We start from the raw sequence: 21,714 nt of genomic DNA on the forward strand, positions 1-21,714 counted from the left end.
GGCAGGGAAGGGGGGCGGACGACGGACGGAAAGGGTCAGGAGGGCAGGGAAGGGGGGCGGACGGACGGAAAGGGTCAGGAGGGCAGGGAAGGGGGGCGGACGGACGGAAAGGGTCAGGAGGGCACATGCTACCACTATCGGGTTTTTTTCCTATAAATGCGCGGAAGGTTGGATAGCATATAAGTTAATTTTGGATTCCCTGCTCACACGTAAGTGTTGTTATTTTTGTTTATTTAATTGTTTTGTTATTTGTGTTATAGTAAACAGGTTTTGATTCTCTTTGTATGCCTATTCAATAATGTTAAAAGTAGAAATTTGGCAGACGCTATTTCAAATCACTACGTTTATTCCAAATTGTTGCTTGTTCCCCTTACTACCGGGTATGTGTATTTTGTTTTCTACATAAAAGCGCGGTTAACATACCTAAATATGAATCGAGCGTTACATGTATAAATCTATTGCTTGATGACGACATTACACATTTTAAACGTTTTGTATTATTTTGCGGTACAAACACATCCACCGCCACTTTGGACTCCACCGCCTCTCCTGTAAATCAAAAGATGACTTGATGGATTCAAATTTATGGCGTCATGATGTTGTGATATACTTGTATAAAGACTAGTATTTTTGTAATTACCTTCCAAAATGGGCTCGTGTGTGTTGAAACCACTATGGGTTCCCTGTGTGTTGAGTCGGATAGACAAGATGGCGGCCGCCACCAAGAGACTCGGGGAAATTTCCCGTTCTATGTATTTTCTCCAATCGACGAGAAGAGTCTTCTTCGCTCAACAGCAATGCTCTCTATTCTCAAAGACTAGTAATAACAGCGCTTACGTACGGGAGTTTAAGACGACATGGCCCTATATTGGCTCCCTTATATTCGGTAGTTTTGTAGGCTACCAACTAAGAAACTTCTTCAATCAGAAAGAAATCGAAGAAATAAGCATTCTTTCTGAGGTGCACGCTAGATCAGACCCAGGTAATGGATCACTCCCGCCTTCCAAGCGATTCAACTTTATTGCTGATGCAGTGGAAACGGCGGCTCCGGCAGTTGTGCGCATTGAAGTGACCGATAGAAGAATGTCGGGTTATTACATGAGGGGACACAGGGGGCCGAGTAGTTTAGGATCAGGGTTTATTGTTAGCGAGGATGGCTTGGTGCTGACTAACGCTCACGTGTTGGAGAACGCCACAGATGTCACTGTTAAGCTTAAGGATGGGCAGGAGTTCCGTGGGGAGTTGCTAGACCTAGATCCTGTAAAGGATTTGGCAGCAATCAAACTAAAGTCAATTAATGGGCAAGTAAGTATGTCACGTAAACATTCTTAAGATGACCAGGCGTTCCCATAGCTTCACATAGAAACGGTTGTTTTGGAGGGAGGCAATCGTCAGACATCTGTTTTTGATTGGCCAGATGATTTCTTGTCTCACTCTACAGCTCTCCCCACCCTACCCCTCCTTGCTCCCTCTAGTAAGCTACCATGATGAGATTTTACAATCGCTTTCCCTTTTTTCTTTTTCTGGAAAGCAGTAAAGTGTGTAAGAAATTACATACCTAACTAACTAATTATCCAACTAATTAACTTGGTGCAATGATGTCCTCAATATTATACCAATCTCTTCCCCTTAACATATATGACAGTGTAATAAATCAATATTAGTTTGATTAGAGGCAGTTTTGTGATATTTTCATTTCTCTTTAATTTAATTCTGACTTGCTCAAATAACCCATGTCCAACACTATTTATCCAGCAAATAAAGTTTCCAACCATCAAGCTGGGGTCGTCTTCATTGCTCAGGCCTGGTGAATGGGTGGTCGCTATGGGTAGTCCTTTGATGCTTAGCAACACGGTGACATCAGGAATCATTAGCACTGTACACAGAGGAGGGGGAGAGCTTGGTCTGCCTAACCGTGAGATGGAGTACATCCAAACTGATGCTCCCATCAATGTGGGTAATTCAGGTGGACCACTTGTTAATTTGGTGAGTACAACTTGTTCTACTGTGTTATAATTATGGAGGGGACACTTGTTAATTTGGAAAGTGCAACTTGTTCTACTGTGTTATAATTATGGAGGGGACACTTGTTAATTTGGTGAGTACAACTTGTTCTACTGTGTTATAATTATGGAGGGGACACTTGTTAATTTGGTAAGTGCAACTTGTTCTACTGTATTATAATTATGGAGGGGACAATTGTTAATTTTGTGAGTACAACTTGTTCTACTGTGTTATAATTATGGAGGGGACACTTGTTAATTTGGTGAGTACAACTTGTTCTACTGTGTTATAATTATGGAGGGGAGACTTGTTAATTTGGTGAGTACAACTTGTTCTACTGTGTTATAATTATGGAGGGGACACTTGTTAATTTGGTGAGTACAACTTGTTCTATTGTGTTATAATTATGGAGGGGACACTTGTTAATTTGGTGAGTGCAATTTGTTCTAATGTGTTATAGTTCTGGAGGGGACACTTGTTAATTTGGTGAGTGCAACTTGTTCTACTGTGTTATAATTATGGAGGGGACACTTGTTAATTTGGGGAGTACAACTTGTTCTACTGTGTTATAATTCTGGAGTTGACACTTGTTAATTTGGTGAGTGCAATTTGTTCTACTGTGTTATAATTATGGAGGGGACACTTGTTAATTTGGTGAGTGCAACTTGTTCTACTGTGTTATAATTCTGGAGGGGACACTTGTTAATTTGGTGAGTGCAATTTGTTCTACTGTGTTATAATTATGGAGGGGACACTTGTTAATTTGGTGAGTACAACTTGTTCTACTGTGTTATAATTATGGAGGGGACACTTGTTAATTTGGTGAGTGCAACTTGTTCTACTGTGTTATAATTATGGAGGGGACACTTGTTAATTTGGTGAGTGCAATTTGTTCTACTGTGTTATAATTATGGAGGGGACACTTGTTAATTTGGTGAGTACAACTTGTTCTACTGTGTTATAATTATGGAGGGGACACTTGTTAATTTGGTGAGTGCAACTTGTTCTACTGTGTTATAATTATGGAGGGGACACTTGTTAATTTGGTGAGTACAACTTGTTCTATTGTGTTATAATTCTGGAGGGGACACTTGTTAATTTGGTGAGTACAACTTGTTCTACTGTGTTATAATTATGGAGGGGACACTTGTTAATTTGGTGAGTGCAACTTGTTCTACTGTGTTATAATTATGGAGGGGACACTTGTTAATTTGGTGAGTACAACTTGTTCTACTGTGTTATAATTCTGGAGGGGACACTTGTTAATTTGGTGAGTGCAATTTGTTCTACTGTGTTATAATTATGGAGGGGACACTTGTTAATTTGGTGAGTGCAACTTGTTCTACTGTGTTATAATTCTGGAGGGGACACTTGTTAATTTGGTGAGTGCAATTTGTTCTACTGTGTTATAATTATGGAGGGGACACTTGTTAATTTGGTGAGTACAACTTGTTCTACTGTGTTATAATTATGGAGGGGACACTTGTTAATTTGGTGAGTGCAACTTGTTCTACTGTGTTATAATTCTGGAGGGGACACTTGTTAATTTGGTGAGTACAACTTGTTCTACTGTGTTATAATTATGGAGGGGACACTTGTTAATTTGGTGAGTGCAATTAGTTCTACTGTGTTATAGTTCTGGAGGGGACACTTGTTAATTTGGTGAGTGCAATTTGTTCTATTGTGTTATAATTATGGAGGGGACACTTGTTAATTTGGTGAGTGCAATTTGTTCTAATGTGTTATAGTTCTGGAGGGGACACTTGTTAATTTGGTGAGTGCAACTTGTTCTACTGTGTTATAATTATGGAGGGGACACTTGTTAATTTGGGGAGTACAACTTGTTCTACTGTGTTATAATTCTGGAGTTGACACTTGTTAATTTGGTGAGTGCAATTTGTTCTACTGTGTTATAATTATGGAGGGGACACTTGTTAATTTGGTGAGTGCAACTTGTTCTACTGTGTTATAATTCTGGAGGGGACACTTGTTAATTTGGTGAGTGCAATTTGTTCTACTGTGTTATAATTATGGAGGGGACACTTGTTAATTTGGTGAGTACAACTTGTTCTACTGTGTTATAATTATGGAGGGGACACTTGTTAATTTGGTGAGTGCAACTTGTTCTACTGTGTTATAATTATGGAGGGGACACTTGTTAATTTGGTGAGTGCAATTGTTCTACTGTGTTATAATTATGGAGGGGACACTTGTTAATTTGGTGAGTACAACTTGTTCTACTGTGTTATAATTATGGAGGGGACACTTGTTAATTTGGTGAGTGCAACTTGTTCTACTGTGTTATAATTATGGAGGGGACACTTGTTAATTTGGTGAGTACAACTTGTTCTATTGTGTTATAATTCTGGAGGGGACACTTGTTAATTTGGTGAGTACAACTTGTTCTACTGTGTTATAATTATGGAGGGGACACTTGTTAATTTGGTGAGTGCAACTTGTTCTACTGTGTTATAATTATGGAGGGGACACTTGTTAATTTGGTGAGTACAACTTGTTCTACTGTGTTATAATTCTGGAGGGGACACTTGTTAATTTGGTGAGTGCAATTTGTTCTACTGTGTTATAATTATGGAGGGGACACTTGTTAATTTGGTGAGTGCAACTTGTTCTACTGTGTTATAATTCTGGAGGGGACACTTGTTAATTTGGTGAGTGCAATTTGTTCTACTGTGTTATAATTATGGAGGGGACACTTGTTAATTTGGTGAGTACAACTTGTTCTACTGTGTTATAATTATGGAGGGGACACTTGTTAATTTGGTGAGTGCAACTTGTTCTACTGTGTTATAATTCTGGAGGGGACACTTGTTAATTTGGTGAGTACAACTTGTTCTACTGTGTTATAATTATGGAGGGGACACTTGTTAATTTGGTGAGTGCAATTAGTTCTACTGTGTTATAGTTCTGGAGGGGACACTTGTTAATTTGGTGAGTGCAATTTGTTCTACTGTGTTATAATTATGGAGGGGACACTTGTTAATTTGGTGAGTACAACTTGTTCTACTGTGTTATAATTATGGAGGGGACACTTGTTAATTTGGTGAGTACAACTTGTTCTACTGTGTTATAATTATGGAGGGGACACTTGTTAATTTGGTGAGTACAACTTGTTCTACTGTGTTATAATTATGGAGGGGACACTTGTTAATTTGGTGAGTACAACTTGTTTTACTGTGTTATAATTATGGAGGGGACACTTGTTAATTTGGTGAGTACAACTTGTTCTACTGTGTTATAATTATGGAGGGGACACTTGTTAATTTGGTGAGTGCAATTTGTTCTACTGTGTTATAATTCTGGAGGGGACACTTGTTAATTTGGTGAGTGCAATTTGTTCTACTGTGTTATAATTCTGGAGGGGACACTTGTTAATTTGGTGAGTACAACTTGTTCTACTGTGTTATAATTCTGGAGGGGACACTTGTTAATTTGGTGAGTGCAACTTGTTCTATTATAATAAGGGGGGGGGAGTTGTTAATTTGGAGAGTGATAAGTAAGTGCAGAGGCTGTAATAGTTATCTAATAGCAAGATTTAGACATATCTACAAAATGGCACTAAACCAAAGCTACAGGGAAAAGTTACAGAATTGTTACGGAATTTCTAAAACCCCTTGATGGAAATTACTCAATACTTTATTGGAAATTTTCTTAAATTATTTTCATTTTGATTTTATTAGGATGGAGAAGTAATTGGCATCAATGTGATAACTGTCAAGTTTGCTGCTGGAATATCATTTGCTATACCTATTGATGCTGCTAAAGATTTCCTGAAGGGAATCCCAGAAAGAAGGGGTTTAAAAAGTGGTGGGATTAGCCCAAGAAGGCTGGGTCCTCGTCAGCGATGGTATATTGGAATCAGTATGCTTAGCCTGACCCCCCAGATACTTGAAGAGCTGCAGAGACGAGATTCACGTTTTGAGGACATCAATGGTGGCGTCTTTGTTGCAGAGGTTAACTTTGAATCACCTGCTCACAAGTAAGTGTTGTTATTTTTGTTTATTTAATTGTTTTGTTATCTGTGTTATTTTTAACAAGTTTTGGATTCTCTTTGTATGCCTATTCAATAATGTTAAAAGTAAAAATTAGACGGACCCTTTTTCACATCACTATGTTTATTCCAAATTGATTCTTCCATTTTTTATCCATTCTCACAGGCAGATAATCCTAGCTATCTCTGATGTTTGTCAATAGAATTTGCCTCCAATTTGCTTTTTTAGTACTGCTATGAGAAATGTACATACCAAATAGAAGATTTGCATTTGGGGACTTTCTATAGTACCCCCTAAAGTATGACCGCTTAACAGGTACATCATGTTGGCTAGTGACCACATTTTGAGTGGGGGTCTGTTAACTCAGGCGACTATGTACTGACTGGGAAAAGCTACTACTCTATGTATGTACTGACTGGGGAAAGCTACTACTCTCTGTATGTACTGACTGGGAAATGCTACTTCTCTATGTATGTATTGACTGGGAAAAGCTACAATGTATGTACTGACTGGAAAAGCTACTACTCTATGTATGTACTAACTGGAAAAAGCTACTACTCTATGTATGTACTAACTGGTGAAAGCTACTACTCTATGTATGTACTGACTTTGAAAAGCTACTACTCTATGTATGTACTGACTGGGAAAAGCTACTACTCTATATATGTACTGAATGGGAAAAGCTACTACCCTATGTATGTACTGACTGGGAAAAGCTGCTACTCTATGTATGTACTGACTGGGAAAATCTACTACTCTATGTATAAACTGACTGGGAAAAGCTACTACTGTATGTATGTACTGACTGGGAAAAGCTACTACTCTATGTATGTACTGACTGGGAAAAGCTACTACTCTATGTATGTACTGACTGGGAAAAGCTACTACTCTATGTATGTACTGACTGGGGAAAAAAACATTGTGTGATATTGTGAGTTCCTTTATTACTAATTACTTTTGCTAATTGTGATTTTTTTTGTTTAGATCTGGTTTAAAATCTGGGGATGTTATCGTCAAAATAAACAATGACAGCATTAAAACATCCAAGGAGGTCTATGAGTTTGTAAAGAAGGGGGAAACATTGGACATTGAGATAGTTAGAGGAGGACAAATAAAACATGTCACAATTAGCCCTCAAGTTGTGGGTTAAAATTAACCCAAGTTAGTGTTAAAATCAAATTCAACATAATAAAAGAGAGTATTATTTGTTTTTTTAAATGCAGATTAAATGATCTCTCATGCACTTCCAAACGTTGCCACAGACTTTTATTTTAATAAAAGCACTAAGTGCTTATGCTTTTTGGATTAATAATAATAATGTCAATAATGATAATAATAATGGTACAGTATGTGGGAAACATTTTCATGCCACGCATGTGCACATTATGCCTTGACCCCTGAATAAAGCTCCCAGGCTCCAGACGGAAATTTGAGAATGAATGGGATGGAGTTAAAATTACTAATCAACCGCCTGTGCCTTACATATGGCACTACCTATCTTATGGTGTACCCCACCTCCCTTAGGAGAATCTGGATCCACGACCATTAGATTAGTCTCCTTTGCAGCCGTATGGGTTTGTCAGTCGCGAAAGTGCTCCAATCCCCCACAATTGGTAGGAATTGGATTGTCGAAATATGCAAATATGTTTTTTTTCTTTTTTCTAATGTTGTGTTTCTTCCACTCTTTCACTTTTCTATTCTTCAACATGAATTTCTAAATCCACCTTTACCGACAGCCTAATTCTAGCTTGCATTTCAAAGCAAAACCAACGCATGATGGATACAAAAAATAACCTTCCTGTCATTTCCATCTTGATGGTGTACCTGTGCTGGATAACGCCGTGTAGTGGACTAAAGCGAGATTTGTCAACATGGCGGCCATGACGGCAACAGAGAGAGCGAAAAGACGATCGAAATATTTACTAAATTAGTCACTTCTACCTCTCAAAACAAAAAAAAAATTATGAGATGTAGACATTTAGAGGGATATTGTAAATATGAGTGGTATTTTAGCTCCTCAGGAACAGAAAGATCTGCAAAAATTCCTGAAGTTCTTGTCGCTAAAGGTAGGCGAGAAAAATGGCATCGTTAAAAAGTTGTAAACCAAAACAAACGTAAACGCTTGTAGAAAATTGGTATTTTGGCTTGACTATATTAAAGATAGACTGAGAGAAGAAGGTCCCCCTATATTTTTAATGACAAGTATAGCTGACAACCTCGCTTTAGGAAAAATCTTGAGAAATACAGTGAATATATCAGAAGTACCAAGATTGCTAATGCGGGAGAATACAGTAAATGTATGGATATTTTCAAGGTAATAAGGCTTGAGAAAAGGTTCAAAATCTTAAGACTTCCGCCTAATGCAGGAGAGTTGACAGCTATACAAGTCTTTCAGATCTCCTGTTGGCGTTTCACGTTTTCAAGTTTGGAATTAATGCGGAAGTTGGGCAAATTCATATTATACCTCTAACACATCTGAAGTCATCTACCCAATAAAGAAAAGATTTATACTAGGGGGGGGGGGGGGGGGGTGATAAATTCATTTATTTTTTAGTTATTTATAGTATACCTTTCATGGGTGAACCTGCTCAATACACTTCATCTTACAAGGGCTCTTAGGAGAAGCCAGTTTTGTTTCCCGCGATTATATTGAAAGAAGTCTAAATTTTTTTGGGAAACTGCATTTTCCAAGGGAGTACCCTTGAAGTGTTTTGTTATATAGCAGAAATATGAAACACATAATTATAAATGCAAAACAATCTACTATGCCATGAAGCAACTGCCGCCTCAAGAACTTTGTTATTCTTTGTAACCCTTGCGGTTAAATTGCAGGATACCCCGCCACATAATTTTGTTCCATTGTATTAATGCCTTGTTCTTTAGAAATTAAGGTGTGAAGTTCTTTTGTAGAACAATTGTGACAGGGTATTCTGTAGTTGCCCCCAACTTTCAATGAAATTGAGCTTGCTAGTTTAAAGCCCAAACCTTGTGAAGGCTGTTTTTCTTCCTTTTTTGCTTAAGTGTAGAATTAGATTAGAGGTTTCTTCAGTTATTGTTTTGAAGTCCACATAAAGTTATTTCTACCATTTGTTTCTGCTCTCAAATGATTAATTGTTTGATTGGTAGACTGTCCAAGTCATTGTCCAGTCAAGACTTGGCGACAAGGTTCACACAAGATCCAAACCTAATGCTATGGGTCAAGACTGGGTGAGTAAGATACGCTTTGCTTTAATAAACCATCTCACCCTAGTACCTTTTTTTATAGTAGAGCAACTCAACACATTTGAAATGTGTACAAATAAAAGTCATATAAAATAATTAGCACCTATGATAAAGGATAAAAGACATTACATCTCATCCCTAGAGATTGTCCTCATCTAACATTTTTTTGTTGTTCTTGTGTAGTTTAATCTGGCCATTGATGATATTCCGGAGATCACTGATGAGACTAAGAAAGCGATGTCTGGTAGATTGACATCTGTGGATGTACCAATGTGCATTGAGATATCACTCAAGACCAACGAGGTCAGACATTACATATGTTTAAGGTTTTTGTCAGGATATGTGATACACAAAAGGGTTTCAAAGCCATGCTGTTGATGTAGTATAAATGATATTTTATAATTTATCCATGCTTTGTACAAAATGCTTAAGTGTACTTTCCGTAACCCCCATTTATTATTTGAAAATAATAATGTTTATTTATATTGCTCTTTTTACATATTAATATGTATATATAATTAATAATTCAATACTTATTTACTGCTTCATTGTATTTTGTTGTTTAATATAATGTTGTTTTTGTCTTGTATAAGGGAGATTCAATGGTCTTGGAGAACTGGTGTCTAGGCATGAACCAAAGGTGCGTTCTAATGGTGTTCATCATGAGTTGTAAATTGTACTTACAGGGGCTGTAAAAATGCATGTTTTGCAAATGCACATTTTAATTTTGTTATCTCAAAATCTATCCCATGAACTGCTATCAGACAAGATGCACATGCAAAGATCACCTACACAGTGTACAACCGCATGGGAATGCTGCTCAAGTCACTTCTATCAGTCACCAGGGTAACACCAGCATATCGACTGGCCAGGAAACAAGGACTGGATTATGTCATGTGTTACAGGTGAACTCACTTTATTGCTGATAAGTCAAACTCTTAACATATACAGTGAACATACACCGTAGCTACCCTTTATTGCTGATAAGTCAAACTCTTAACATATACAGTGAACATACACCATAGCTACCCTTTATTGCTGATAAGTCAAACTCTTAACATATACAGTGAACATACACCGTAGCTACCCTTTATTGCTGATAAGTCAAACTCTTAACATATACAGTGAACATACACCGTAGCTACCCTTTATTGCTGATAAGTCAAACTCTTAACATATACAGTGAACATACACCGTAGCTACCCTTTATTGCTGATAAGTCAAACTCTTAACATATACAGTGAACATACACCGTAGCTACCCTTTATTGCTGATAAGTCAAACTCTTAACATATACAGTGAACATACACCGTAGCTACCCTTTATTGCTGATAAGTCAAACTCTTAACATATACTTTGAACATACACCGTAGCTACCCTTTATTGCTGATAAGTCAAACTCTTAACATATACAGTGAACATACACCGTAGCTACCCTTTATTGCTGATAAGTCAAACTCTTAACATATAAAGTGAACATACACCGTAGCCACCCTTTATTGCTGATAAGTCAAACTCTTAACATATAAAGTGAACATACACCGTAGCTACCCTTTATTGCTGATAAGTCAAACTTGTTTCCTTTGGCAAAAAAGCCGTCCCTGGCAGTGCCCTGAAAAGTGCTGTTTTCCTCATATTTACATTAACAATATTTTTTATCTAATGATATTTTCTCTTTTTGTTCTCAGAGTCTACTTTGGTGATGTGCGTGTCAAAGAGCTTGGAGAAGGTACATCTATATTAATGGTAGAGAGATGAGATAAGGAAATTACCAAGCTCCCAACACAGTGCAACGCAGTGTTTGCGCTACAATTGTGTTTTAAAATATTGTGATAATTCCCCTAACACTTTTTTTTGTGATTTTTCTGTCCCGATCTTGGTTGCATTATCGGGATTCAGGATTTTCAATAATCTTAGGAAGACCCAGATTAATTCAGGAGGGCTTGAAACCCAGAGGTTACGGTGTCACTAATAACCAACTACTGTACTCTCACATCAATCATGTCCCTTGCACTGAATTCCAGGGTTTCAGACCATTCATGTCGGCTCTGTGGGAACACCAGTTGGTTCCATTACATTGTCAGCCGCTTATCGCACTAACCTTACCATGGCTGACAGGTGAGGGAAAATATTTTAACATTTTTTCTGGCATAAGAAGATTGTCCTTTCTTTTTGCATGGCTGCGGTGTAAATCCATATCCTGCTTGTAAGGCCGTGGTGTGAACCATATCTTGCTTGTAAGGCTGTGGTGGGAACCCATATCTTGCTTGTAAGGCTGCGGTGTGAATCCATTGCTTGCTTGTAAGGCTGTGGTGTGAATGCATTGCTTGCTTGTAAGGCTGTGGTGTGAATCCATATCGTGCTTGTAAGGCTGTGGTGTGGATTCATGAAGGCTGTGGTGTGAATTCATATCTTGTTTGTAAGGCCGTGGTGTCAATTCATATCTTGCTTGTAAGGCGGTGGTGGGAATTCATATCTTGCTTGTAAGGCTGTGGTGTGAATTCATTGCTTGCTTGTAAGGCTGTGGTGTGAATCCATATCTTGCTTGTAAGGCTGTGGTGTGAATTCATATCTTGCTTGTAAGGCCGTGGTGTGAATTCATATCGTGCTCGTAAGGCTGTTGTGTGAATTCATATATTGCTTGTAAGGCTGTTGTGTGAATCTATATCTTGCTTGTAAGGCTTGTGGCGTGAATTTATTACTTGCTTGTAAGGCTGTGGTGTGAATTCATTGCTTGCTTGTAAGGCCGTGGTGTGAATCCATATCTTGCTTGTAAGGCTGCGGTGTGAATCCATTGCTTGCTTGTAAGGCTGTGGTGTGAATTCATTGCTTGCTTGTAAGGCTGTGGTGTGAATTCATATCTTGTAAGGCTGTGGTGTGAATCCATTGCTTGCTTGTAAGGCTGTGGTGTGAATTCATATGTTTGTAAGGCTGTGGTGTGAATCCATATCTTGCTTGTAAGGCCGTGGTGTGAATTCATATCTTGCTTGTAAGGCCGTGGTGTGAATTCATATCTTGCTTGAAAGGCTGTTGTGTGAATTCATATATTGCTTGTAAGGCTGTTGTGTGAATCTATATCTTGCTTGTAAGGCTGTGGCGTGAATTTCTTACTTGCTTGTAAGGCTGTGGTGGGAATTCATTGCTTGCTTATAAGGCTGTGGTGTGAACCCATATCTTGCTTGTAAAGCTGTGGTGTGAATCCATATCATGCTTGTAAGGCTGTGGTGTGAATTCATTGCTTGCTTATAAGGCTGTGGTGTGAACCCATATCTTGCTTGTAAGGCTGTTGTATGAATCTATATCTTGCTTGTAAGGCTGTTGTGTGAATCCATATTTTGCTTGTAAAGCTGTGGTGTGAATCCATGTCATGCTTGTAAGGCTGTGGTGTGAATCCATATCTTGCTTGTAAGGCTGTGGTGTGAACCCATATCTTGCTTGTAAAGCTGTGGTGTGAATCCATATCATGCTTGTAAGGCTGTGGTGTGAATCCATATCTTGCTTGTAAGGCTGTGGTGTGAATTCATTGCTTGCTTGTAAGGCTGTGGTGGGAATTCATTGCTTGCTTGTGAGGCTGCGGTGTGAATCCATTGCTTTGTTTACAGGACTCCTGTTATGCCTCTGAAGAGTGATCACTACAGTGTCCAGGAGCACACCCAGGTTACCCCTGAACCAACAACGCCTTGCGGTGCCTGGACTATGCCTGATGTGGCTACTACTGGCAGGTGAGAGCCTACCATTGGTGCCTCTATCAAGCAGTCTTTCTCCGACGTCCTGAAGTATTGGTCCCAATGTACATACTTAAACTAAGTGTCCACTGCCATTAAACATACTTGTTTGTGTTCTTTATTTGTCTAGTCTATTTTATGTACTCTACAATGTTATAAAGCTACCTCCCTTAGTAGTCCCAAAACATCAGTTTCTAACTTAAGTACTGTATTTACCTTCATCTTTTATGCTGTCACTTTTCCCAGTCCCAGAGGTGGCCACTTGATAGAGGTATGTAGCACCTGTTCTTATTTCTCCTTGTTAATAGGATCAACATTGCTGAGGAAATTGCAAGTGCAACAGCCACTGAGGTGACTGAGCCTCACCCTAGGCCTGCAGTGCATTGTGCACACCCCTCGCAAACATGCCAAGCGAGCATGAGGTATGCCTCATTTTGCAACTTTAGTCTATATGTATTATTCACAGCAAAAACAGCATGGCAGATAGTCAATCTTTATTGCAATGTATGACTTTTATGATTATTGAACAGCATATATTACTAACTGTGGTACTAGTTTATAATTGCAAGAATAGCTAAACGAATTGTCCTCCATTTGTTTTCAAAGGTCTAAGACTATTCCTCAAGCATTTAATAACCCAAACACCCACCATGCCAAGGGGGCATTTGCAGGATCTCCTGTAAGCCATGGCCGGGTAAGTTCTCTCTGTGTTGAAGGAGGTGGTGAATGTTGATGCTGGCAGTGATGGTGGTGTGGTGATTGTGGATTGTTTATTGTTTAGTTAACACAAGATGTGTTTATTTAGTTGGCCACAATATTTGTTTAACAAGTTTTGTTTATTGTGACAACTTTTGCTTATTGTAACAAGCTGCATCTCACTTAGTCATCAACTTCATGACTTGCTCAATTGATTTTACTTGAATCATTAGCCAACAAACAAATCCTTGCAAGGAAATCAAGCATTTAATTCATGAGCAACGTCACTGACAATGGAACCATGCCAACCATGCAATATGTGCTGACTTGATACTTGTTCCTTACATGAAAGCCACTACTAATTTGATTACTAGTATATCTAAAGACTAAAGTTTGTAACGATCAGTTTCAGCAGCAATCACTTTTATATGACTATGTGACTGTGATAGACTCAAATTCATTATCAAATGTCTTCTATTTTCCAGTCATTGCCTGTCTTATCGTCAACACCTCCATTCGCATCACTATTGTGTGACCGTGATAGCCCAAAGCAGACTGTCACACCAGACAGTTCAACTCGCAGCTCAGGATCATCACAGCGGAAAAGCTCATCTTATTTACAAAGAAAAGTGGGTTGGCTGTAGTCTTGTTATCTATCTGTTTTTTTTAGGTTTTTTAAAGGGTTTTTCAATTATGATCATATCTTAGTTAGAATAGTTAATTTCTACAACACTTAGCGCATAATCTCTCTTTCTGATTGGTTGTTAGCTATAGTAAATCAGAGGGCATACCGCGGGATTCCTCATTCACACAATCCTTGCAGGTCCACTTGAAGTAAAAGAGACGAAAAAACTTGATTCAGATTCGAGAAATTTGGTTCTCAATCTTTTCTAGTAAATGTATTTTCCATCCTTAAAAAGGACACTAAAAGTAACGAAGACTGCAGGGTTTTGAAGCTAAAGTTTTCCATCATTGATCTGCCTGTGCTGCAAACACCGATTAGGTGCGCTCGCGCACACACTAGAAAACACCCCATTTCAAATGAGCGTGCACTGTTTTGATTTGCAAAATACTGTTTTCGTTGTTTGTGCTTCCGCCTCTTGACTCCACAACATTTTGATCAAAACGGTGACGAATATCTTTGTGTATGAGAGTACATACCATGGAAAACTATGGGAAATTTGTTAAATACATAAAAAAAATTTCTATATTAGTCTGCTAATCCCCTATGTCCATCCGAGTTCAGTGCCTGTACACCAGGTCATCGGTCTCCCTCTCAGCCACTGATCTTAGCGGACTTGTCGGTCCAGATAATTGATAGAGTCCACGGAGATGAGAGTAGCTTGCGGGACAGGGAGGGGCAATTGGGATATAGAATCCAAACCATAACTCTGCAAGGGCAGGCACATAGTTAATCTAGACATGTTTCCAGACAGTGTCTTCTTATGCGCGCATATAACATTTCCGTTGTTTTGTATTTGTTATTGTTAGTACTTGCCATTATCTTTATCACATGTAAGTGCAGTTGCTAGCTTCAGTCAGCCTATAGAAGGCTGTTGTACACAGCCGAAGTATAGGTGATTTTTATTATAACAAGTGTTTTCTCTTGTTATTAGTTAAATTGTGTCAAGAATCTAGTTTTGACAACACAGAGATGTTTGTGATTAATTACATATAGGTGTTTTTACGTGGTTAAATAAACTATTATTATTATCTATTATTTCATATGCTAAATTGTAAAGGATTAAAATGTAAGGAGGTGGTGGTTTGCTCATCAGAGTCTGTTGTCATATCATAGAACAGCTCATCAGAGTCTGTTGTCATATCATAGAACAGCCTATCAGAGTCTGTTGTCATATCATAGAACAGCTCATCAGAGTCTGCTGTCATATCATAGAACAGCTCATCAGAGTCTGTTGTCATATCATAGAACAGCTCATCAGAGTCTGTTGTCATATCATAGAACAGCTCATCAGAGTCTGTTGTCATATCATAGAACAACTCATCAGAGTCTGTTGTCATATCATAGAACAGCTCATCAGAGTCGGTTGTCATATCATAGAACAGCTCATCAGAGTCGGTTGTCATATCATAGAACAGCTCATCAGAGTCTGTTGTCATATCATAGGACAGCTCATCAGAGTCTGTTGTCATATCATAGGACAGCTCATCAGAGTCTGTTGTCATATCATAGGACAGCTCATCAGAGTCTGTTGTCATATCATAGGACAGCTCATCAGAGTCGATTGTCATATCAAAGGACAGCTCATCAGAGTCTGTTGTCATATCATAGAACAGCTCATCAGAGTCTGTTGTCATATCATAGAACAACTCATCAGAGTCTGTTGTCATATCATAGAACAGCTCATCAGAGTCTGTTGTCATATCATAGAACAGCTCATCAGAGTCTGTTGTCATATCATAGAACAGCTCATCAGAGTCTGTTGTCATATCATAGAACAGCTTATCAGAGTCTGTTGTCATATCATAGAACAGCTCATCAGAGTCTGCTGTCATATCATAGAACAGCTCATCAGAGTCTGTTGTCATATCATAGAACAGCTCATCAGAGTCTGTTGTCATATCATAGAACAGCTCATCAGAGTCTGTTGTCATATCATAGAACAGCTCATCAGAGTCTGTTGTCATATCATAGAACAGCTCATCAGAGTCGCTTGTCATATCATAGAACAGCTCATCAGAGTCTGTTGTCATATCATAGAACAGCTCATCAGAGTCTGTTGTCATATAGAACAGCTCATCAGAGTCTGTTATTATATCATAGAACAGCTCATCAGAGTCTGTTGTCATATCATAGGACAGCTCATCAGAGTCTGTTGTCATATCATAGGACAGCTCATCAGAGTCGGTTGTCATATCATAGGACAGCTCATCAGAGTCGATTGTCATATCAAAGGACAGCTCATCAGAGTCTGTTGTCATATCATAGAACAGCTCATCAGAGTCTGTTGTCATATCATAGGACAGCTCATCAGAGTCGATTGTCATATCAAAGGACAGCTCATCAGAGTCTGTTGTCATATCATAGAACAGCTCATCAGAGTCTGTTGTCATATCATAGGACAGCTCATCAGAGTCTGTTGTCATATCATAGGACAGCTCATCAGAGTCGGTTGTCGTATCATAGAACAGCTCATCAGAGTCTGTTGTCATATCATAGAACAGCTCATCAGAGTCTGTTGTCATATAGGACAGCTCATCAGAGTCTGTTGTCATATCATAGAACAGCTCATCAGAGTCTGTTGTCATATCATAGAACAGCTCATCAGAGTCGGTTGTCATATCATAGAACAGCTCATCAGAGTCTGTTGTCATATCATAGAACAGTTCATCAGAGTCTGTTGTCATATCATAGGACAGCTCATCAGAGTCTGTTGTCATATCATAGAACAGCTCATCAGAGTCTGTTGTCATATCATAGAACAGCTCATCAGAGTCTGTTGTCATATCATAGAACAGCTCATCAGAGTCTGTTGTCATATCATAGAACAACTCATCAGAGTCTGTTGTCATATCATAGAACAGCTCATCAGAGTCTGTTGTCATATCATAGAACAGCTCATCAGAGTCTGTTGTCATATCATAGAACAGCTCATCAGAGTTTGTTGTCGTATCATAGGACAGCTCATCAGAGTCGGTTGATGGTAGACCTCCCCAGTCAAACGCCTCTCCTGGTCTCTGGGCAGCGGATGATGACTTTGTCATGGTAGAACTGGTAAGGTCTATCTGCTATTAAACTTTTGCCTGTTTGTATTTTCTGTCTGTATTACTGTGCATCTTTTGCACTTATGCTTTTATGTATTTTCTCTTTATTGTGTAGAAGCCAGCATTTGCCTGTAACTCTGCTGTGGACGGGGACTTGGGAAGTTTCTTCCGTGAATGTCAGGCAGCACCTCCCCTTAACTTATTCCAGCAAGGCAGGGACCTCACCCTTGGCAATATCATGGTATGGCTACCCCCCCTTATGTAACTTATTCCAGCAAGGCATGGACCTCACCCTTGGCAATATCATGGTATGGCTACCTCCCCTTATGTAACTTATTCCAGCAAGGCATGGACCTCACCCTCGGCAATATCATGGTATGGCTACCTCCCCTTATGTAACTTATTCCAGCAAGGCAGGGACCTCACCCGTGGCAATATCATGGTATGGCTACCCCCCCTTATGTAACTTATTCCAGCAAGGCATGGACCTCACCCTTGGCAATATCATGGTATGGCTACCTCCCCTTATGTAACTTATTCCAGCAAGGCAGGGACCTCACCCTTGGCAATATCATGGTATGGCTTCCTCCCCTTTTGTAACTTATTCCAGCAAGGCAGGGACCTCACCCTCGGCAATATCATGGTATGGCTACCTCCCCTTATGTAACTTATTCCAGCAAGGCAGAGACCTCACTCTTTCATGGTTGTGTGCTAAAAAAATCAGGCCTTGGATACATATTGCTGTTGGTTTTGCACTGATGTCTTTTTATGTGCAGATTTTCTGGTTGTTGTTGTTGTTGTTATGTTAAATTTTTGTTTTGTATCTTGTTGGTTCTTTTCATTATTATTGCTGTTTTATGTTTAGTTGTTTTGCGTCATGTTGTTTGCTATCATTGTTTCTTGTCAGTAATGGCGAGCTTGATGATAAACAGTTTTTATTTTTATTTCATTGCTTTCTTTTTGTAAATCTTGACACCCCTGTCTTTGTTACGAAGACCTTGATATGTGTTGTTGTTTGTTTTTTGTAAAATCTTTACACCCCTATTTACAGGACGATCTCGATGTTCAGCTAAGTAGTTACGAGGAATGCCTGCCGATATTCGACGAACTTGTGGCGAACCTTCAGCAATCTCAGATTTCCACACATCACGCAAATTAAATATCTGTGGCAACCTTATAAATAACTAGAATTGTACAGTCAAATACATGAGAATTATGAATAATTGTGTATAAATCGTATGTAATAAATGCAGTGTTTATAATTGAATAAACAGTTGCGCGACCATGTCGAGAATTATGGGTATTTGCTCACCTTACACTCAGTTTTGCCCCTATAGCTCGATCCTTTGTGGAAACGTTCGAGTTCCTTGGAAAACAAACAAAAAATGCCATGGACTTTATGGAAAACAAACAAAAGAATGCCATGGACGTGATGGTATAATCACTTGATATACATTCATTTCATTGCAGGTCTTTGCTTTTAAATAGTGAATGATTTTTATTGAAGTGACCAGGCCGCTCATTGTCTCGATCATAGGGGGTTGAGTTATGGGAAATGAGTTGACCTCGGTAATGAGTGGATGGAGGCGGACGGCAGTACGCGGTGTTTGCTGCGTCGCCGAAGGGGAGGTGGGTGGGTCGAAATCTACTAGCGACTTACCGGCTTACGTATCTTCTCAGTGAAAAGGCGAAGATTCGATGTTAAAATTTCTTTAAATAAGACGAGACTTGTCAAAGGAATGCTTCTTTAATAAACAAATACCAAGATACACAAAAGGGTTATGCAACCCTCGTATTTCGAGACCTTGCGGCATGATTATTCAATGAAAATAGTGAATGATTTTTATTGAAGTAACCAGGCCGCTCATTGTCTCGATCATAGGGGGTTGAGTTATGGGAAATGAGTTGACCTCGGATGACGCTACCTACAGCTTAACGTTTATTAAACTAAGGGCTGAAAGAACCGAAAAAGAGAGGATACTTTCCCAAAAACTCAGAAAATCAAACCCTATCCCCTAGAGAATGATATTGAGCGGAACGTTTAGGGGAAAGCCAAGGAGAGGCCCGTGAGCTCGTTTTTCTCAGAGAATATTCGGGTTAATGTGGAGGCAGCAGGCGCCTCGCCAATGGAAGGGGTGGTGCTAGCTGCTAGTGCTGAGGCTGTCGTGCCGGCGTTCATTACTTTGTCTTTTTGGGTGTAGTACTCCGCTGTTACGACTGACGACCAACCAACATGTCGAGCTATTTCCTCGTAAGGTACTCCAAGTAGTAAGAGAGTGATGGAGCATCCGCTACGAAAGCTATGCATCGTTTCACCATTATGAATACCAGCCGACTTGAGGTGTAAAGAGAGTCTGTTTGCTATGGCTGAACCCACGAAGGGATCGTCTGATACTTCTTTTTGGATAGAACTCGAAACAGATAACCATACCTCAAGTTGATGCCCATCAAATCACATAGTTTTATATAGACGGTTAGGTTTGCCACGGGGCATACCTTGTTGTCTGAACACTTTTTTTATCTGGAAGGTGTTGGATTTCCCACCACCCCTTAGTGTCTTTCCAAAAGTGTGACGGAACAAAAAACCTTGCTTGTCCGGGAGTAGTGCGACTTCTTTCGTGAATACCCTGCCTAAGTCTGAGCCCCTATCCCCAGTATAAAAGTCTAGGCAAAAAAAAGCCATATCGCGCACATAAGTGTAACGTTGGGGCGCGGTGCAGCTCGGGGAAAACACTGGAGATTTAAGGTATGCGCACAGTTGAGCCATCTTGTCAAAGAATATTGGAACAGCCTGTTTTGGGAAGATTAATTAATGCGCTAGCTTGTTCTTCGCGAACGGAGGAAAGGTACTGTTTTACAGAGTGGTGTGCGGCTGTGTTAGCTACTCCGAGCATGTTGTTCCATTCGCCCCCCCCCCCCCCCCTTCCTGCTTCGATGAAGATGGACCTTAACTTCCCTATAGTGCTGTCTACTGTACCTGCTGCTAATCTGTTAGGGCATGCGCAGTGACTTTTACTTGTAGATCCAAAGTAATTGCACTTTGGAGTGTGTACCTTGGTCCTCCCCTTACGATCTTTATAGACAAGAAATCTCGTTATGTCCGAGGGAGAGGCAGATGTGAGAGTTTTTTTTGAGAGGGGAGAGAGTACAAAAAACGCTCAAATTCTACTTGGAGGCTTGATTTTTGTTTCTGATATGGCTTTTTGCGGATCTTCCCTCGCAGATCGTCGAGTCTGTTTTCAATGGCTTCGAGATTTAAGGGGACTTTTGTCATTTTGCTTTCATCTTGCTCAGTCTCTTCTGCAGCCACAGCGCTGACAAAAGGCGAATATCTCATCGTTGGGGTAGCTACACTCGGGGCATTGAACCGCCTGGACCCACATTCTGGGTACGAGGGGCAGGACCTAAGTGGAGAAGGGGGGTGTGAATCGTGTGAGTTGCGCAATTAAAAATAAAAAGAACACAAAGTAATATGCCTGTTGCTAGAAATTTATTGTTAACGGCAAATAAATGGGATATTCAAACATTGTCAATGATTGTCTACGGCGTGTGGAAAGCCGGTGAACTTACATTTGCACAAAGCGGAAAACCCACAAATCCCATTGTAAAGGCTTCTAGATCTACGCAGCGTTACTTGATTTGGACGGGAACAGGAGGGTGTGTTTGTTGCCCTTGGTGCCGAGTTTAAAGGCTGCAGTGGAATTTTGCGTAACGAGGGGCCACCAGTACTTTCTTGGGGGAATGTCCAGGGCGATAAGGGTGTAAGTACGCAGCTGCGAGGCTTTGAGGTATCTGACGGGAGGGCCAACAAGTGTGAAAGGGGGAAAAACGTACGCGTTTTCCCAGGGTTTCCCGAGGTTTTGCGAGAAAACATTGGTTTCTTCGGCTTCTGCGCATGGGAATGGAGAGAAGAACCTCAGACGGCGGCCCGATAGGTCGAACATCGCGTTTTCTGGTAGGGACATCAGGTCGTCGGTATGGGGCCAAAAGCTGTTTCTACTGACGCTTCTACTGAAGCTTGTGGGCTTAAAATGGTGTCTAGATCCGAGAGGGTGCGTGAGGGGGCGTCGGCTGGGTTGGCTTCTGAAGCAATGTACTGTAACGAGATCGAAAGGTTTTTCCCGGCGGAGATCTCGAAGATATCCTTCGTCCGAGATCTTAAGGGATCTGGAAACCTGTCTGCCCCAGCTGTTAACCAACACAAGGTTATCTGAAAACACATCTACTCTGGTGTTTCTGTATGGACCCAGCAAGTTCTTTAGGGTTCGAAGGAGAGCTAGAGCTTCCTTTTCGGCGATTGGTCGCTTTCGCTCGCTTTCGTCCCAATAACC

The 21,714-nt window shown here is 39.9% G+C and overlaps 3 protein-coding genes across 5 annotated transcripts; 2 read left to right on the forward strand and 1 right to left on the reverse strand.

Annotated features, from left to right (window-relative positions):
* Positions 1-547: 547 nt before the first annotated feature.
* Positions 548-7,265, forward strand: LOC116617828 (serine protease HTRA2, mitochondrial-like). The gene is made up of 4 exons (XM_048729219.1): positions 548-1,305; positions 1,756-1,986; positions 5,703-6,001; positions 6,999-7,265. Exons 1-4 carry the CDS (start codon positions 649-651, stop codon positions 7,162-7,164), a joined length of 1,353 nt encoding a protein of 450 aa, XP_048585176.1. The 5' UTR covers positions 548-648; the 3' UTR covers positions 7,165-7,265.
* A 378-nt stretch (positions 7,266-7,643) lies between these two features.
* Positions 7,644-18,668, forward strand: LOC116617831 (autophagy-related protein 13). 3 transcript variants are annotated; one of them, XR_007311987.1, is made up of 14 exons: positions 7,649-8,080; positions 9,141-9,221; positions 9,420-9,539; positions 9,830-9,876; positions 10,001-10,141; positions 10,925-10,965; positions 11,261-11,354; positions 12,839-12,958; positions 13,270-13,383; positions 13,568-13,655; positions 14,143-14,286; positions 17,298-17,393; positions 17,499-17,959; positions 18,435-18,668. XR_007311987.1 is itself a non-coding variant. In XM_048729217.1 (14 exons), exons 1-14 carry the CDS (start codon positions 8,012-8,014, stop codon positions 18,540-18,542), a joined length of 1,389 nt encoding a protein of 462 aa, XP_048585174.1. In that variant the 5' UTR covers positions 7,653-8,011; the 3' UTR covers positions 18,543-18,668. The 3 variants fall into 3 exon arrangements, 2 of the variants coding, with proteins under 2 accessions (XP_048585175.1, XP_048585174.1); XM_048729217.1 differs by having other exon boundaries at positions 7,653-8,080; positions 17,499-17,624; XM_048729218.1 differs by lacking the exons at positions 17,298-17,393; positions 17,499-17,959; positions 18,435-18,668 and adding an exon at positions 15,786-15,833 and having other exon boundaries at positions 7,644-8,080.
* Positions 18,669-19,343: 675 nt separating this feature from the next.
* Positions 19,344-21,031, reverse strand: LOC116608291 (protein G1-like9). Its single transcript, XM_048728879.1, is given in 4 exon segments — positions 19,344-20,186; positions 20,314-20,517; positions 20,520-20,787; positions 20,954-21,031. Coding segments are annotated over 4 exon segments (825 nt in total). The 5' UTR covers positions 20,956-21,031; the 3' UTR covers positions 19,344-19,835.
* Between the last annotated feature and the right edge of the window lie 683 nt (positions 21,032-21,714).

This window comes from Nematostella vectensis, chromosome 6 (genome assembly GCF_932526225.1).
Source record: "Nematostella vectensis chromosome 6, jaNemVect1.1, whole genome shotgun sequence".
NCBI classification, from domain to species: Eukaryota; Metazoa; Cnidaria; class Anthozoa; order Actiniaria; family Edwardsiidae; genus Nematostella; species Nematostella vectensis.

Coding starts and splice junctions, on each gene's coding strand:
- LOC116617831 (XM_048729217.1), top strand. CDS start 8,012: ATGAGTGGTATTTTAGCTCCTCAGGAACAGAAAGATCTGCAAAAATTC. Junction 8,081..9,140: donor TGAAGTTCTTGTCGCTAAAG/GTAGGCGAGAAA, acceptor TTTGATTGGTAG/ACTGTCCAAGTCATTGTCCA. Junction 17,625..18,434: donor TCACCCTTGGCAATATCATG/GTATGGCTACCC, acceptor CCCTATTTACAG/GACGATCTCGATGTTCAGCT.
- LOC116617828 (XM_048729219.1), top strand. CDS start 649: ATGGGCTCGTGTGTGTTGAAACCACTATGGGTTCCCTGTGTGTTGAGT. Junction 1,306..1,755: donor TAAAGTCAATTAATGGGCAA/GTAAGTATGTCA, acceptor CTATTTATCCAG/CAAATAAAGTTTCCAACCAT. Junction 6,002..6,998: donor TTTGAATCACCTGCTCACAA/GTAAGTGTTGTT, acceptor TTTTTTGTTTAG/ATCTGGTTTAAAATCTGGGG.